The sequence below is a fragment of the Castanea sativa genome, chromosome 11 (genome assembly GCF_040712315.1).
Source record: "Castanea sativa cultivar Marrone di Chiusa Pesio chromosome 11, ASM4071231v1".
Classification (NCBI taxonomy): Eukaryota; Viridiplantae; Streptophyta; class Magnoliopsida; order Fagales; family Fagaceae; genus Castanea; species Castanea sativa.
In genome coordinates this window covers 5,605,959-5,624,559 of record NC_134023.1, presented here as the reverse complement: position 1 = coordinate 5,624,559, position 18,601 = coordinate 5,605,959, and the positions used below count along the sequence as shown (strand labels likewise).

Here is an 18,601-nt window from a genome sequence, read left to right as displayed (position 1 = left end):
TAATTCCTGCATTCGAATGTTATCTAGTAACGATGAATGTTGGACGAAGGACAATACCTTTTCTGGAGTGATCATGGGTTCGGCCGAAGCGCCCTTGGCGAGTCGGTCCGCCTCTTGATTCTCTTCTCTTGGGATCTGAGCTATCGTGAATTGTAGGTCGCTCGTTAGACCTTTCACTTCTCCGAGGTACATTTTCATTCGTTCATTCCTGCAATCATAGCTCCCATTAACTTGGCTGGCTACGATTTGAGAATCAGAATAGACTACTGCATTCCTGGCCCCCGCCGTTATTGCAAGTTCCAATCCTGCCACCAAGGCCTCATACTCCACTTCGTTATTTGTAGTGGGGAACTCCAGACGAATCATACATTCAATCTTATCTCCTTTCAGGGTCTGGAGCACAACCCCGACACCTCCGGCATGCTTATTGGAGGATCCGTCTATGTGAATTCTCCACGTGGGCGTTTCTTCTGCCCCCTGCTCGTCAGGTGTAGTAAATTCAGCAATGAAGTCTGCCAGTATTTGTCATTTCATTGCGGTTCGCGGCTGGTATTGGATATCGTACTCACTCAACTCGATAGCCCACAAAGCCATCCGTCTGGCGGTTTTAGGATTGTTCATTGCTCTACGCAAAGGCTGGTCTGTCAAGACTATAATCGTATGTGCTTGAAAATAGGGCTTCAGTTTTCGAGCTGCAGTTACGAGTGCGAAGGCGAGTTTCTCCATTCGTGGGTATCTCTCCTCTGCGCCTTTTAGCGCCCAGCTTACAAAGTACACGGGCTTTTGTATCTTTCCTTCCTCTCTGATGAGAGCTGCACTTACTGCTACTGATGAGACGGCAAGGTACAGGAACAATTCCTCCCCCGGCGTGGATAGACTAAGCAGTGGCGGGGCAGAGAGATATGCTTTTAACTCTTCAAATGCCCTTTGGCATTCGTCCGTCCACTCGAAAGATCTCCTTAGTGTTCTGAAGAAAGGTAGACACTTTTCCGTTGCTCTTGATACGAACCTGTTTAGGGCTGCTATCTTTCCTGTCAAGCTTTGCACTTCCTTCACCGTCCTCGAAGGAGATAGCTCCACAATTGCTTTCACTTTCTCAGGATTGACTTGAATGCCTCGCTGGGACACCATGAATCCTAGGAATTTTCCAGCGGTCACTCCGAATGCGCATTTGTTTGGATTCAGCTTCATTTTATACATTCGAAGAGTGTTGAAAGTCTCCTGGAGGTCCCTCAAATGATCTGACACCTTTGCGCTTTTCACCAACATATCATCTACGTAGACTTGGACGTTCCGGCCAATTTGGTGCGCGAACATTTTGTTCATTAATCGCTGGTATGTGGCTCCTGCATTCTTGAGCCCGAATGGCATCACCTTGTAGCAAAAAAGCCCTTGGCTTGTCACAAATGATGTTTTCTCTTGATCTGTTTTCTCCAACTTAATCTGATTATACCCTGAGAAGGCGCCCATGAAGCTCAACAACTCATGTCTTGCAGTGGAGTCCACTAAGGCGTCAATGCGTGGGAGCGGGTAACTGTCTTTAGGGCACGCTCTATTCAGATCCGTGAAGTCAACGCACATTCTCCACTTCCCATTTGACTTTTTGACCATTACCACATTTGCCAGCCAGTCTGGGTAGTACACCTCTCGTATGAAGTTTGCTTCCCATAGCTTCTGCACTTCTTCTGCTGCGGCTCGATCCCATTCGGGGGCAAACACACGCTTCTTTTGTCGAACTGGAGTGAATGAAGGTGACACATTCAATTTGTGGACTATGACTGCCGGATCTATTCCTGGCATGTCGTCATGGCTCCATGCAAACACGTCTTGGTTCTCTTTGAGGAACAGTAGGAGCGCATGTCGAACCGTTTGGTCGACCAAGGTCCCTATCCTGGTGGTCCGGTCGGGCCTCGAATCGTCCAGTTGTACCTCTTCCAATTTCTCCACGGGTTCTGCCACTGTTCTCTGTTCTTCGATGTTCATTGCCTGTACATGGTCATCCATCTCCATCATGGCCACGTAACATTCCCGTGCAGCCACCTGATTTCCACGCAGTTCTCCAACTCTGTGTTCAGTGGGAAACTTGATCATCAGATGGTAGGTGGAAGTGACGGCCTTCCATGCGTTGAGAGTGGGTCGTCCGAGTATGGCATTATACGCTGAGGAGAAATCAACCACTAGAAAGGAAACATCCTTGGTTATTTGCTGCGGGTAGTCTCCTACTGTCACCGCATATGTGACGGATCCTAAAGGATGGACCCGGGTTCCCCCAAAGCCAACGAGGGGCATGCATGCTGGGATCAGGCGCTCTTTTGCAATCCCCATCTGCTGGAACGCGGGGTAGTAAAGGATGTCTGCTGAGCTCCCGTTGTCCACTAGAACTCGGTGGACGTTGAAGTCTCCTACCTGTATACTAACCACAAGCGCGTCGTCATGGGGGTGGTGAAGGCGCCGAGCCTCTTCTTCAGAAAACTCGATACTAGAGCTGTTCCGTCGTATTCTTTCTAGTGAAGAGCCCATCGACTGGACGCTTTGTACTGCCCGTAAATAGGTTTTTCTGGCCTTTTTAGACGACCCCGTTGAAGTACTGCCCCTTATTATCATCCGTATGTCTGCTACCGGTGGTCTGGGACGTTCGTTTTCCCGTCTAGGATTCTGCTCCTGGGGCTGATCCATTCTCTCCTTCCTCACGAACCTCTGCAACCTTCCTTGCCTGATAAGGGCTTCAATCTGTTGCTTCAAGTCATAACAGTCCGTCGTATCATGACCGTCGTCACGATGAAAACGGCAGTATCTATCTCGTGGCCTCTTGTTCGGATCTCCCTTCAACTTGCCCGGGAACGTCAAGGTTCCTTCATCTTTGATTTGCATTAACACCTGGTCAATTGGGGCTGTGAGGGGGGTGAAACTTGTAAACCTCCCCGAAGGTGGTTTGGATCTCCGGTCTTCTCGTCGATCTCTGGTTCTTGGCATTTTTCGTCCATTATCTGGTTTCGTATCTTCCTCTCTTTCCCTTTTTCTTGGTTTATAGTCGTCTCTGGCTAGCAAGGCATCCTCCGCGTTCATATACTTCGTCGCCCTGTAATATACATCGAACATAGTCTTTGGGTCATTCTTGCATAGAGAGAACAAGAACTTACCCTCTCGTAGCCCATTCGTGAATGCTGCCACAAGTATCTTGTCATCTGCTTCGTTTATCGAGAGGGATTCCTTGTTAAAGCGGGCTATATAAGACCTTAATGTCTCGTCTTCTCGTTGCTTAATGCTCAGTATACACGCAATAGACCTCTTGTGCCGATGACTTCCAATAAAGTGTGATACGAACTGTGCGCCTAGTTCCTTAAAAGTGCCGATAGAATTAGGCGTCAGCCTACTATACCAATCCCTCGCAGGCCCTTTCAAGGTGGTGAGAAAAGCCCTGCACATGATTTCATCTGGTACATCCTGAAGATGCATTAGGGTTCTCAAAGACTCCAGGTGATACAACGGGTCTTTGGATCCATCATAGTTTTCCACATGGGGCATGCGAAACTTTGGAGGAACGGGGCATGAATTCACCAACGCTGTGAAAGGCGAATCCGTTCTATGGACTAGGTCGTCCAGGTTGCTGGATACCCGTCCTCTAAGGGCGTTCATCATCACATCCATGCGTTCCCTCATCTCCTGCATCTCGGCTGTGATATGAGGTGGCAGGGAGTCCGAGGCGGATGGCGGGTTTGTCTCCGGTCGCTCCGGCCTTGTTGGTGCGGTGCTACCTTCAGGCCTGACGGCATTCCTCCCCTCCGGGCTCGCGACTTCCTGGTCCTCCTCTGGTGCACTTTGGTGCGCAGTCCTCTGCCGTAGTTGCTCTTCTAAATCGTGAATCTGTTTAGTGAGGCGCTCAACAGCAGCAGCAAGCGTCTAAACTTGCCTTTCTAGTGCTGTAGCATGTGGTTCTTCGCCTTGATTGTTGACTTCGCCATCGATCTGGTGAGTACCATGCAACTTTTTGTCTTTGGAATAGAGCGAAGGCTGAATTAGTTTTCCTGTCGCTCTCGTTCTTCCCACAGACGGCGCCAACTGATGATGTCGAAAATATCACCAATAAGTTGCGAGCACTCTCCAACCCGAATCAAATTTGCAAACAGAAAACAAAAACACCTAAAAGAGAGCACCGGTGTGGTACCGGCCAAAAACCCTCCGAAGGTCAAGTTAGAATTTCTTTTCAACCCTAAAGTGCTAGAGTTGAGTCAGATGTGCGTACCTTTAGCCATGGGGGTTTCAGATGTATTTATAGAGGTGCAGAGTCGACCTCCATCCCTTGATTATCAAGCTCTTTCCTTTTATGATTAAAACTCTTTCCTTTCTCATACCTTTAAGAATTCATTTCCTTATGAAATTCATTTGATTAAGGCTAATGTGTAGTGCAAGAATTCTTCGTATTTACGTTTGCGTGAATCACACTCAGGGCCACGTCAGCCCTAATCACATAGCGTGGTTTGAGGTAGCCTGGAGAGCGACGCGTGAATTCTTCCTGTCCGTCTACCACCCATCCGTCCTCTTTAAGTCATATTACCCGTCGCCTTATTGTAATCATACCAGCCATACCGTCATGTTGGTTTTACCCTTATCATATATATATATATATATATATATATATATATATATATATATATATATGCAGAATAATTAATTGTTGAAATTTAGAAAACAAACCTCAGTTTCGTAATTACTGGACCTCCTACTGGTCCACTTGTTGGGTAATTGAATTGTCAAAGGTTTTAGCTTTGCTTAAAAAATCCCCATCAAATCATATTCTTTCTTTCCTGGTTATTTCCCTAGTAGTCACTTTATCAACATATTGTCAATGGCTTCAATGGGTACTCAAGGAGCCTCGTTATTGTCATCATCATTCTAGTGCTGTTTTTGTTCGGTTGTGTCACTGAAAAAAAAAAAAGTTTATTCATATGAGTCATTGTCATTCTCTTAGAGCATATATATCTTTAAATAATACCAAGAATATATTTTAGGAATTGAGTTTGTTTGGCTGAACCCATGGGTCCTTAGCTTAAAGTTTCCTTGCTATTGATGCAACTTTCTGATGCACAACTAAACCTTTTGGACTGTCCGTAGTAAATGTAGTTGTTTACTTATATGCATTAAATTTAACCCAATCCATATAATATGTTTTGCTGCGGGTCTATGACTAGTTTGCTATAGTAACCATGTAAACATTTATGGTTATTGTAGTCAATATTTTATTCCTTTTTTTTTTTTTTTCTCAAAGTCAGCCATCTATCTCTCCTCCCCTCACTCTCTTATTTTCCAGCTCTCTCTCTCTCTCTCTCTCTCTCTCTAAACAAGAGAGTTGATAAACTGTCCACCCACCACCGTACAACCACCACCGCAACCCAACACCAAGCAACTACCACCACCACAACATATGATAATCCGGCCGAAAAATCAACGAAAATGGACTATCCTTCGTCTCTATTGCCACCATCACCACGTTTTGACAACTATTGGTCCCACCATGAATTTAATTATTAGATCCCACTATTTTGAGAGAAGGAATTCTTAGGTACTTTTGAAGCTCGAAAAATGGTACTCCCTCCATTCACATTCATGGTAGTATCTACCATAGATGAGAAAGAGATAAGTATGCAATTATAATACTCTGAGAATATTCTATAATCACTCATTTTTGACATGCTTCTTATTACTCCCAAAGTAGCAACCGTACCTTCTTAGAAAAAAAAAAAAAGTAGCAATAGTACATCACTAGTAAATATTCAATCTAAATGGTGCTGCTTTAATAATAGCCCTATTTTATTTTGTTACTATAGCACTAATTAAGTTCATCCCATGTAACACGTTGAAAGAAACAAAAAAAAACCACTACACACTCTTGGTGTGATGGTCATTCTACAAGAATAAGTGCTTATGAGGTGGGGAGCAAAGGCTGGGATTTAAGTCTCCAGGAGGGAGCTTCACACACATATACACTTAGATTAAGTTAGAGTAGAATTCTATCTTGTATAATAAAAAAATAAAAAAAAGAAACCAAAAAAGCTAAGTCAAGAGTCTATATGTTTTTTTTTTTTTTCTTTTCTTTTCTAAGTTCATCCCATATAACACGTTTAAAGAAACCAAAAAAAAAAAAAAAAGCAAAGTCAAGAGTCTATTTTCATTTTTTTTTAAGTTCGTCCCATATAACACGTCTAAAGAAACCAAAAAAGCTATAAGTCAAGAGTCTATATACTTTTTTTTTTTTTTTAGTTCATCCCATATAACACGTTTAAAGAAACCAAAAAAAAAGAAAAAAAAAAAAAAAAGAAGCAAAGTCAAGAGTCTATTTGCTTTTTCTTTTCTTTTTTTTTTTTCAAAATTTTTTATTTTAAGTTCGTCCCATATAGCACGTCTAAAGAAACCAAAAAAGCAAAAGCAAATAGACTCTTGACTTTGCTTTTTTGGCTTCTTTAGGCGTGTTACTAGGGATGAACTTAATTAGTGTGTACATACTTGGTCTAGCATTTGTTATTTTGTACAAAAGGTCAGAGATTAATGTAGTTGTGTACAGACTTTGAAAAGAACCAAATCGGCAAATCCAATACAATCTTATCTAGTTCACTTTTTAATTCATAAGAAATCTAGAAGTTTAGCTTTAAAGATTGATAAATCAACTGATGATCACGGGTGAAGAATTGGAAGATTAGGAACCATAAACTTATTACTTATTGAGTTGGTAAGTTAACAATTAAGTTGGAATTACTAGCTAAACTTAAGTTGGCTTGTTCAAATTTTTTATGGTCCGTTTGGATGGAGGGAAAGGAATGGGGAGTAGACTAGAGTAGAGTAGATTTATCACAAAATTAGCTTATTTTTAGCCAACTCTACTCTACTCTCCTCCACTCTCCCTCCTTTCCCCCTCCATTCAAACAGGCCATTAAGAACAAAAGGATGTTTGGAGACTGATCCCTTTTTGCTTGATCTAATTCCTAAAGTTAAAGAGGCATAGTTGTTAGTTTGAATAGGTAAAAACATTATATAATTGATGTCAAAAAGAGGTTTCTCAGTGGTTTTTCCTAAAAGATGCCACAGCTCTCATTTTCAGTGGAAAATACATTTAATTGGTAAAAACATTGTAAAATTGATCTCCCAGCTCTCGTTTTTAGTGGTTTTCCTAGAAGATGTCAGAACAAGAGAAATAGTCACTTGCATTCCTATTCTGTTTCGTCAAAAAAAGAAAAAAAAAACTGAAACAAATGGGTATAATAGAATAAGACAAAACCATAAGAGAAAGGAGTATTAGAGTTTATAACAACAATGTTTTTTGTCTTCTCATTTTTCTTTTTAATCAAACAAATTAGTTTGTCATCTCTTCACCTTTTTATCCTCCCAATCAAACAAAGTTTTTCATTTTCCTGCTTTTCCATTCTTCCAACTATGAGATAAAATTAAATTTCTTTTATCCCCCACCTTTCCATCTCATACCAAAAAGGTTACAATTTTAAATGGAAGAGTAACTCTCTATTGATGAGTTCAGTAAAGTTGTATGAAGTTAAGAGACATAGGTGTTAGTTTGAATTGGTAAAAACATTGAATAATTGATGTAAAAAATAGGCTTTTTATGAATGTTCTTTTCTATTGGCTCTCATTTTCAGTAGTTTTTTTTAGAAGATGCTAGGAAGAAAGAGATAGTCACTTGCATACCTACTTTGTAAATGAATAAAAAATTTCTTTGTTCTTTGTTCTTTCCTTATTTAAAAAAAAAATTAATTAATTACTTCCAGTCATACTTTTGAGTGAAAAAAAAATGATTTATTGACTTGACTCATAAAAGTTATATATATATATATATATGTATGTATGTATACACGTACCTACTTATGTAGGTATAATCATTACAGTTAAAAATAATTTGAATACTAGATTATCTTCTTTTCTTGGTGGAAAATTAGCGATGAAGAATAATCTTCTGGGAGGAAGGCCACGTTTCAAACAGCTTTTGTGCTTTACAACCACTGCTGCAAGTCAGTTTCGTCAGTCTTAAAAATAAATAGCTAATAAAAAAAATAATTGTTGTAGCCTTACTCCTCAATAACCCAACATATCGGAGATTTTCCACCCACTTTACCCTCTAAGTTTTTCAAGCTACACTACATCAGACTATAGAAAGTTTTGGAACTATTTGCATACATGGAACTCAGCGATATCAATGCAAATGACCCATCCATGTTACTATTGGCACTTTAGGCCTAGTGAAACAAAGGTACAGATGGACTCAAGAGCAATGCTAGAGAAAATCTTGAACAGATGATCGAGAGCTATGAAAAATATATAAATAATTAACTCTAACTAGGAATTACTTTTCCAAAAGTTGTAGTATAGAAATTGATATATATTTTTTACTTTATTGTATTTAAGATTTATGCTATCAAAGGCTGTAACTAATATAAATTGATAATTTTTTTCTTTCCTCTTATCGAGAGTCACTTTTTATGTAACAAATATTTCAAGAAAATAATTTTTTTTCTTTCTTCTTCTTTTCTTTTTTTATTTAATAATAGCCCCTCTCTTTATTTATGTGATAGAGATTTTTCATTAGAACTTGAATTAAGTTTAATTTTTAAGAGTAATTTTATATCTACAATATTTTCACAACAGATCCTAAGTTATCAACTGTGATTGATTCTAATCTGGGCTTACTGTTGACACCATTTTTTTACCTACCAATAGCAGTCTGCTACCTAAAATTTGTTGCAAAAATATTATTGATGTAACGTTACTTTTTTAAAGGAAGTCTACAATCATTAGGAAAATCATCAAATTCGTAAGGATTTTTGTGCATAGAGCACCCACAAAAGATGAGTGCTTCCAAATAATCACATTATCAAAAAATGAAAAACTACAAGCTTTTGTTTAGTTCATTACAAGCTCCACTGTTCAAATTCACAGTCTCACTGATTTGTTTGTGTAGTGAACTAGTGATCCCTGTAACTTTGTTTAACGAGCTCATGTGTTCAACCATTCCACCGACTATTCTAATGTCTATATCACATTCTGAAGAGTAAAGAATAATATGCTGCCTTAGCTCTGAAGCAAGCGTGACAATTTGCCTAGACTCTCTGTTTTTGGCCTCTTCTCAACTCAAGCAGTTGAGAGCAATTATGGCATGGAAGATCTGTGCCACAAAATTTCAACTGAAGCAGGAAGGTACACTCCTAGGCATTTATTGCACGCATTGCCTTACTGAAAGCGACCGATGCATTATTAGATGTAACTAAGAAAATTTCTAAATCTCCGCATTCACATGCATTATTAGTATGATTTAAACTTTGATGGAGATAGAGCCGTAAATGAACCAAGCCAATCATGAACAATTCGAGTTTGGCTAGATAAAAAGCTTGTTTATGTTTGTTTGTTTATAAATAAGTCAAGCCTTAGTTTTAGACTCATTTAAAAAACAAGCCGGGCTCCAAAAAAAAAAAATTGTTCACAAACAAGCTTGTGAGCTATTAGGCTTGATACACAACAATTCAAGCATAGACTCATTTATAAATTTATATATATTAGCTAAATATACTCATTACAAATATCTTAATAATGACATGGCCAACATGAGACTACTACCTATATTTTACCTTAATTTTTTCCTTTCTTTTAAACTGATCAATAACCACTTTAGACTATAATTACATTTAAAAGTAAATAAATAATTAAGTAGGCCACATATGATCCTTCCCTATCAATTATCTAAAGTAAAGTTATAAAACATGTTAGTATTTTCTCATTCATAATAGTTACAAACATGTATTTTTCTAGTCCTTCACCATCTAACATGAAGGTAAAAATTGTATTTTGAACAATTGCTGAAGCTGTAAATAAGGAATGATGAATGAATAAATTTAATTATGTATATTATTAATTTGAATAATAGCTAATCATAAATAAGACTAGATGCATGATAAAATGAGTATACTATTTTTTATTTTTTTTTATTTTAGAGATTTAAGCATTTAATAATGTAATTTTTTTAGATCTCAAGCTCAAAAACTTAACCTGAGCTCGAGTTTGAGTTTGATATTAAGTTTGAGTTTGGCTTGACTAATTAATCAAGCCAAGCTAAGCCAAGCCAAGCCAAGCCAAGCTAAGCTCAAACTTTTTGGCTTTTCCACGAGCTCGAGCTCGAGCTCAAGCTCAAACGCTATTTTTAGGCTTGTCACAAGCTCAAGCCAAGCTCGAGCTTTTGGTTTTTCCTGACGAGCCAAGCTTGAACATGCACTACTCGACAAAGCTTGGCTCGTTTACAGCCCTAGATGGAGACATGTCGTTTAGCATACTCCACATTGCAAATCTAAGTCTCAACTAATAATTCAATGAACAAGAATTGCATCTCAACAAAGATGAATAAGAAGCGATGGGAAAAAAAAAAGAATAAATTGCAAACTAAACCCCCTAGAGTTTTAGGGGTTTTTGAATTTTACATCCTGAATATTTGGAATTTGAATTTTGTTTCTTGAAGTTACATTACATTAGTAGTCATTTCATTCATATTTTCTATTAAGTGTACATAAGCTTGTCACATGTGTTTAATTTGTTTAATAAAATAATGTCACGTCATTTTCATTATGTTATGTGGCATTATTTTATTAGATGAATTAAGCACACATGATAGCATGACAAGCTAGCTTGTGTGTCATGTAACTGAAAATATAGATGAATGAGCTACTAATGCAAATAGAATGTAACGTCAAAGGGTAAAATCTAAATTTTGAAATTTTTAAAGTTTAAAATCCAAAAGCTTTCAAATTTTAGGAGTGTAATTTGCACTTTTACTATGCGCGCACACAAAAAAAAAAAAAAAAAAAAGAAAAAAAAAAGAAGAAGAAGAAGAAGAAACATGTGCATATTTTACTTTAGATATAACATTCTATTTAGAAACATTGTTGTAATTTAAAATGCTTTTGTAATATTAGACTGACTGATTATTAGTTTTTAATGAATTATTATGGCCTTGCGTCTAATTCGTACAATGTTGAGTTTTGTCCAAACTTGTAAATTTCTTCTTATATTAGCTCAACTGATCATTTGAGCAAATACTTGCAATGAAACTTTTCATTACAAAGAAATTTCTATCTTGGAATTTAGCCTTCACAAAAGTCCACACAGATTGGATCTCCTACCAGTCCACTTGTTGGGTAATTATCATGTTCTGCTTATGTTCACAGCTTTGCTTTGAATAGTATCTCTCTAGGCTCTAGCAACTCCACTCTTGCAATTATATCAACATTTTATACTCTCCACAACTTCTCTTCTATTCTCTGTTTTCCTCTTCAACTGACTGTCTCTCTCTCTCTTCATCTGATCCATCCGAATCCTCAAGGTCCTCTCCTCTCTTATTCAATACTCTCTGTGAATTCTCTGTTTTTTATTTATTTATTAAAATTTATATTTGGTTGGTGTTTAATTTCTGTATGAGTGATAGGAAAACAGTGGAAAAGGAGAAGAAACGTAAATTTTATTTCTGGGTTTTTTGTGTTTCTCTGTTTTATATCTGAATTTTTCCTCTTGTAGCAGTTGTGAGATTGTCAAATAAAAACTGTTTCCCTTACTATTATAATGTGAAAGTGAAATAAAAAAATAAAATAAAATAATGTTTGGGTAGCAGTAGCTTCTTTCTCGATTTCTGTGTGATAATCATAATTTTAAGTGACCAGCTTTTTGAAAGACTAACTAAAATTCCAAATTTTCAATTCTATTTCTTTCTATATTATTAATCAATTGTTTTTTTTTCTTTTTCCTAAAGATAATTAATACATGAACGTTACTAAAACCTTATGCCCCCCAATCACAACTTCATATATCTTAATAATCTCAATTGCATGTTTGATCAAGTTCCACAGCCAATCTTGCAATCCCATTATCTCTAATTGTTTTGTTAATAATCTCATTACACACACACACACACACATATATATATATATATATATATATATATATATTTGATGTCAAAAAGAGACTTTCTATGAATCTTTTTTTCTCTAAGCTCATATTTTTAATGGTTTTTCCTAAAAGATGCCAGCAAAAAGTGATGACCTAAGGAATTAAAATTTTCATGGGCCTTACTTTTGAGTGAAAAAGAATTGATTTGTTGATTTGACCCATAACATTTAAACAACCAATTACATGGGGAAGGGTTTATCCTAGAAGAGTGTAGTAGAAATACTAGATTATTTTCTTTTCTTAGTTGGAAATTATGATTACTTGCAGTCAAGAATAATCAATCTGGGAAAAGAAAAGGTTGGAAGGCCAGGTTGTTTCAAGTAGCTTTTGGGCTTTACCACCACTGCTGCAAGTCCTCAATTCTGTAAGTTATCACTTTTCAAACACATCTATCTCTTTTACTTCTCACTTTTACTTCCTCTTTGAAGGAAAAAATCCACTTCAAAATATATTCTTCTACCCTAGTTATTTCCCTAGTTATCACTTTACCAACATATGTCCAATGGCTTCAATGAGTAATCAAGGAGTCTCATTGTTGTCATCATCGTTCTAATGCTGGTTTTGATCGTTTGTGTCATTGAACCAAAAAAAGAAAAAGTTTATTCATATGAATCACTGTCGTTCTCTCAGAGTATTTATATTTTAAAATAATACAAAGAATATATTTTAGGAATTGAGTTTGTCTGGCTGAACCCATTGAGTTCCTAGCTTAAAACTTCCTTGCCGTTGATGCAACTCTCTGATGCAGAACTAAACCTTTTGGACTGCAGTGTTTTGCATTTAGAAGTCTCTAGAATGCTGCCATTAGTAAATATAGTTGTTTCCTTATATGCATTAAATTTAACCCAATGCATATAATGTCTAGACCTGATCGGTTTTGGTTTCCGACATTCTGCCTACTTCCACAAACTGTTACTATTTAGTTAAAGGGTTTATTCATTTCTTCACACCATGGACCTAGATCCAACTATATGATAGTTCAATTGATGGGCTAAGAATCCAATTTTTTCAGGGCTAACCCATGTATTACTAGAGTTTTAATTTAGCATACTTTCATTCTGTTTATGCACACCAATGGAAAAATGATTTTAAGCAAGTACTAAGCAAAATCACTAGTGAACTTCAAGAAACCCTTTCTAGGCATAGCTCAACTCATGGTGCAAATCTATTAGCAAAGTCATAATTTATTCATAACACAATAGAAATCCATTGAATTTTAAGATTACATTTTCAATCAAATGATATAATAAATAGTGCAAAATAGTTCTTGGCATCTTCAATTTGTGAAAGAACAATCAAGTTGTTTAGAGAGAAACTCCTTCTTATATATGTGCAAGCTTGCATGTGACTATGTCTCTTTGCTTCCAATACCCTATCTTAAAATTAAGAAGCAATTACATAATATAACACCTTGGAGACTCCAATTGAAATGTGTTGGGATACGATTTAACCCAAAAGCATAAACTTATGAGTTTGGGCTCAAGTATGTTATATTAATTATTTTCTCTTGTTATTATTATTTAACTAGTCACAAACCCATGTGTTGTGCGTAATAAAATTTTTTTGGTAATCTCATTATATATATATATATATATATATATATATATATTTAAAACCTTACATATAACTTTTTTTTAAAACCTTTACACACGCACACACACATATCTAAAATGTGAATCTTTACATATACCTTTAAGTAAACTATATATATATTCCACTTCATTAGATGTGTTAAACCATGGACTACTACACCATAATGATAGTTGCTAATTAATTTTATTTTTTATTTTTTAATGATCTCATTTATAATGCTTCTTACCATTATGTATTTACTAACCGATGATTTGCATAACAAAGACGTTAAATGAGAGGTATCATCGTTCATTAGATTTTTAAAAAGTAACAGTGTTTGAAGATTTTAAAATTTATTTAAGGTTAAATGAAATGTCAAAAAGATATTTTAAATTTCCTAACTTTATTTCTTATGCAATTTCTATTAGTATTGGGGAACATCACTTTTTTAGTTATGATTGGTAATATGGTTTCCATGATTAAAGTTTGGTTAGTTTTAAGTTTAAATTTAGTACTATGATTGTATTTTTAATAAATTATGGCCTGGAGTCTAATTTGTATTAAGGTTTGAGGTCTCATGCAAAATGGTCCAAATGAGAGAAATGAGCCAAAAAGAATGCCTGTCAATTACTGTGCAAGATTTTTATTTTTTATTTTCCATGGATCTCATAATCTCATTAATCATTTCTCCTTTTTACTCTCAATTCTCCTCATCAGCCTTCACTCTCCAGACTTCTGCCTTCACTCAAAGTCTCACACTCTCACCTCTCAAACTCAAAAGTCAGAACTCACTCATCACTCATCAGCCACCTTCATTTCTCTTCCAAACCCTAATCTCGTCGAACGCAATTTTTTTTTCCCTCTCAATCTCAGAATCTCAGGCTCTGACCTAACCATTTTTTTATTCTTTTTTGCTCTCATCCACATAATGTTTCTTTCAAACCCTAATCCCGCCCAACAACTAGTAATGATTCTAATTTTTTTTTTCGTTATTTTCTTGTAATTTCAGGGGTAATTTAAAAGATTCAGCTTCAGCCTAGTAAAGGAATAAATTAGTTCCTGGGTATTTCTCATACTATTTATATTTGTTTTAAGTTCACTATTTTTGATTTTTTTTTTCTTTTTTGTTTGATTTTGTTTTAAGGATTATTTTTTATTTTGTTTTCAGTACACCCTGTTGTATAATTTGTATTGTTGTGTCGAACTTTCATGTTTTTTTTAGTGTTGATTTTGCTTTTAGTTTCAATCATATTGTTGTGATTTTAGTTTTATATATATATATATATATATATATATATATATATATATATATATATAATATTTCTTTTTAAGGTTCACTCATGTTGTTTGTTGTTTGATTTTGTTTCTAGGGTTCAAAGATTGTAAATTTTTTTGTTGATCATCCTATTGATTGATTATACTGTTGTGATTTTAGTTTATTATATCAATGCTAATATGTTGTGATTTTAGTTGATAGAAATATTAATGTTAATTTTGCTGCCATGCTTGAGACTTGATATTTTATAATTGAGTGTTTGATTTAGAATGTTGTGACAGGTTTAGATTTATTAATGTGTTAATGTGTTTAATAAACACGGGTTTAATTTGACAGGTTGAATTTAAGTTATAGTTGAGACTTGAGACCTGATACTCTATAACTAAACGAACCGCACTGAGCCGCCAATATTAACCGCACCTTGTGTAGACCGGATTTTTACTTCCAAAAGTGAGGTGCGGTTAAGCATAGGGTGAAACCGCACCCTATAGGTGTGGTGCAAAAAACCTCTCCAAAACCGACCGAACAAACCTTGTACACCCCTAGTGTTAGTACTGGTGGCTGCACTTGAGTTTTCTTGCACAAAACGTGTGTGCTTCATAATCACTTTTGTACGAATCCAAAGAAAGTAGCAGCTGTGCCCACTTTCCATGAAACGATGGAACGAATCAACGAATGAATTTGGCTACAGAAGTCCAGATTTGAGCTCTTTTAAGGGCCACATTCTCGACAAGGTTATGTTTATTTTTAATCTTGCCCCACTAAACTTAAATCTTAGCTCCACCACTGCTTTTGCATTGCTTACAAAATCAAAAGGCTGAATATTTGCATGTAATAGGGATAGTCGGCAGGCAAAAGTTGAATACTTTTACATTTTTTCTTTGGTTTGTGAAAATTCAAGCCACTCGCCCAAGAAACATCAAGAAAGACCTTATCAACCATAGTTTTAACTTTGCTCTACGAATTCTACGCAATTGGTATGATTGGGGTTACAACAACATGATGAGTATTTGGTCTAAACTTTGGTGGCCTTTCTCGGAAGCTAATTGAGAATTTTCACTCTTAATTCCATATATATATATATATATATATGATTGCTCCTCTACTCTTGATATGAATTATATGGAGAGGTAACTATCTACTTTGCTTATCATCGTGTTCATGTACATATATAATTGTTTGATGATTCATTTCATTCCACACTCTTGTTAAGGCTAAATATATCATGATTAGCAGAGATAAGTCCTCATTTGTTTTGGAGCGAATTTTAGTTAAATTAATGATACATGTGCTTACTATTATCTGTTGATGCAGGGAAAGAGTTTCTTGCATAGTTTATGCTGCAGCTATGAGTCTCTGGCGTAGCATGATGGGAATGATAAAAGGTGAGAAAGTATTTTGTATTTAATTCCAAATTAACAATAAAAAATGATAAATAGCTTGAAAGTTTTGACATAACTACCAAGATTCACAATTTAATTTGGGTAGTTACTTAGTCTAGATTTAAATCATAATGTTTGTCTGGATAAACACATTAAAAAATAAAAAATAAAAAACAAACCAACAAAACAACATCTTGGTGATTTCCATAATAGGTTCTTCTATCCAAAACCCAATTTGGTCTTCATAGTCTTCGAACTTTATTCCAGACATACATAACACAATGGTACATTACCCAATATTACAAATAAATTTGTTATGAAATTAACCAACACTAAAAATCCTACACAATTATATTCATTCCATACGTTAAGCTAAAAACTTTCTTGCACATAACGCTAGTCTGGAACTAGTTAAAGTTATTTTGGAGATTACCTACCCCTTGATTTGTCATACTGTTAGTTCTTGGTAGAAAAGAACTATATACGAAGTGATAATCACTTTTTAAATAATGCTATGGGCAGAGAAGAGTATCAGGATGGAGAAACCAAGGCAGTTATTTGAGGCCAAAGAAGAATACTTCATCCGCAATGGAGCAATGTTACTTGAAAAGCAGATCACCTGCAACCAAGGTAGAGATATAGAGCCAATCAAGATTTTCTCTGCCAAGGACATCCAACAGGCTACTAATAACTACGATCCTAATCTAATCATCGGCTCTGTAATCGCAACAGTCTACAAAGGAACACTAGATGAGCGGGAAGTAGCTATTAAAGTCAAGGGCCCTCCAATGCATTGGCCCTTTGAGATAGTGGTAGATTTCTTCCTAAATCAAGTCACAATTAAACAATTGATCAGCCACAAGAACGTTATGACAGTCTATGGTTGCTGCCTTGAAACTGAAATTCCCATGTTGGTTTTTGAGCTCATCTCCAATGGCACCCTCTTTGATCATCTCCATGGTCAAAGCAATGAAATTCCTTGCCAGATCTCATGGCTTGAACGTGTAAGAATAGTGACTGAGACATCCTATGCTCTTTGTTACATGCACTATGGTAGGCCAAGGCCAATAGTCCATTTGAATGTCAAATCATAAAATATATTTTTGGACGAGTCCTGGATTGCCAAAGTATCAGATTTTGGTTTATCGGTTTCAATTGCACCTGGAGAAGACTTTTTTCAGGCTAGTTTCGTTGGGGGAACCACTGGATACATAGACCCGGAATATCTAGAGACACTGCAGGTTACGGAAAAGTGTGATGTTTATAGCTTTGGGGTTGTACTGGTGGAGGTCTTAACAAGTCATTATCCCATAGAAACATTCCTAGGGCATATGAATTTGGTAGATTACTTTGATTTGTCAATGGAAGAGAATCGCATATTACAAATTGTTGACGATGTGGTGCTAAGCCAAGGAAGCAATGAAGATATTCAAGCATTCGCTGAGCTTGCATTGAGATGCATCAAGAAGAAGGGAGATGAGAGGCCGGCCATGAGAGAAGTAACGCTTGAGCTTAGGCGGATTCAACATCTCATAAGGTCAAAACAAAATAATGAAACTGGTTCAGCTCAAACACCCTTAAAGTCATGTAACTAAATTGTCATTGTTGGCATTAGAAGCCCATTTTACTATCTACTATGATTGTAAAGTAAACTTTATCATATTTTCATATTCTCAGGGTTCTCAATTTCTTGATATATTGATAAATTTAAAGAAAATGTAAGTGTAACTGTAACATAGGAATCCCAAATCATGCCCTATACCAAACTCTAGAGAAGGTAATACAACTAGGTAAAAAATCATGTGAAAAAAATCTATGGAAGAAAAAAACTTAAGAATCAAAAATATTAAACAAAAATCGAAATTCTCCATTAAAGAAAACAAAATTGAAATCAACAGATGCCAAAAAACCTGATATATATATATATATATATATATATATATATATATATATATATATTCATCATTGGGACACAATCCGCTGGACTGGGATTGCAGGACTCTTGATGGAAAGAATTTTAGAGAAATTTTGAGCAAGGTAGCTTGGTGGGCTACCCTATACTATATCTGTCTCCAATGAAGGCAGGAGCATCTTAAATGATAGTTTTTAGATAAAATTTTCAAGATTTCATTTTTACAAATTGGCTATGTAGTTTTTTGGAGAGTGAAAACTAAACAAAAATAAAAAAAATAAAAAGGCATTTTAAAGATAACCACCAAATCTAGATTGTGGTATTATTTCCTATTAAGGATGAGCAGTTAATCACAAATGGAAGCATGATCTGGTGCTATTCATTCTGTTTAAGGATGAGCAGATCACCTGCAAGATAGGAAGTGAAGTAAGCATGGAATATATATGGCAAGCATATTATCGCTGAGTATGCCAT

The 18,601-nt window shown here is 35.9% G+C and overlaps 1 protein-coding gene across 1 annotated transcript; it reads left to right on the top strand.

Moving 5' to 3' along the window:
• Positions 1-11,086: 11,086 nt before the first annotated feature.
• Positions 11,087-17,909, top strand: LOC142615413 (wall-associated receptor kinase 17-like). The gene is made up of 4 exons (XM_075788161.1): positions 11,087-11,180; positions 12,253-12,349; positions 16,148-16,218; positions 16,738-17,909. Exons 3-4 carry the CDS (start codon positions 16,182-16,184, stop codon positions 17,307-17,309), a joined length of 609 nt encoding a protein of 202 aa, XP_075644276.1. The 5' UTR covers positions 11,087-11,180; positions 12,253-12,349; positions 16,148-16,181; the 3' UTR covers positions 17,310-17,909.
• The last annotated feature ends 692 nt before the right edge of the window (positions 17,910-18,601 follow it).

Bases quoted from the DNA above. Each gene is read 5' to 3' on its own strand.
- LOC142615413 (XM_075788161.1), top strand. From the start codon at position 16,182: ATGAGTCTCTGGCGTAGCATGATGGGAATGATAAAAG. The intron at 16,219-16,737 runs GTGAGAAAGTAT...TGCTATGGGCAG, and splicing joins CATGATGGGAATGATAAAAG to AGAAGAGTATCAGGATGGAG.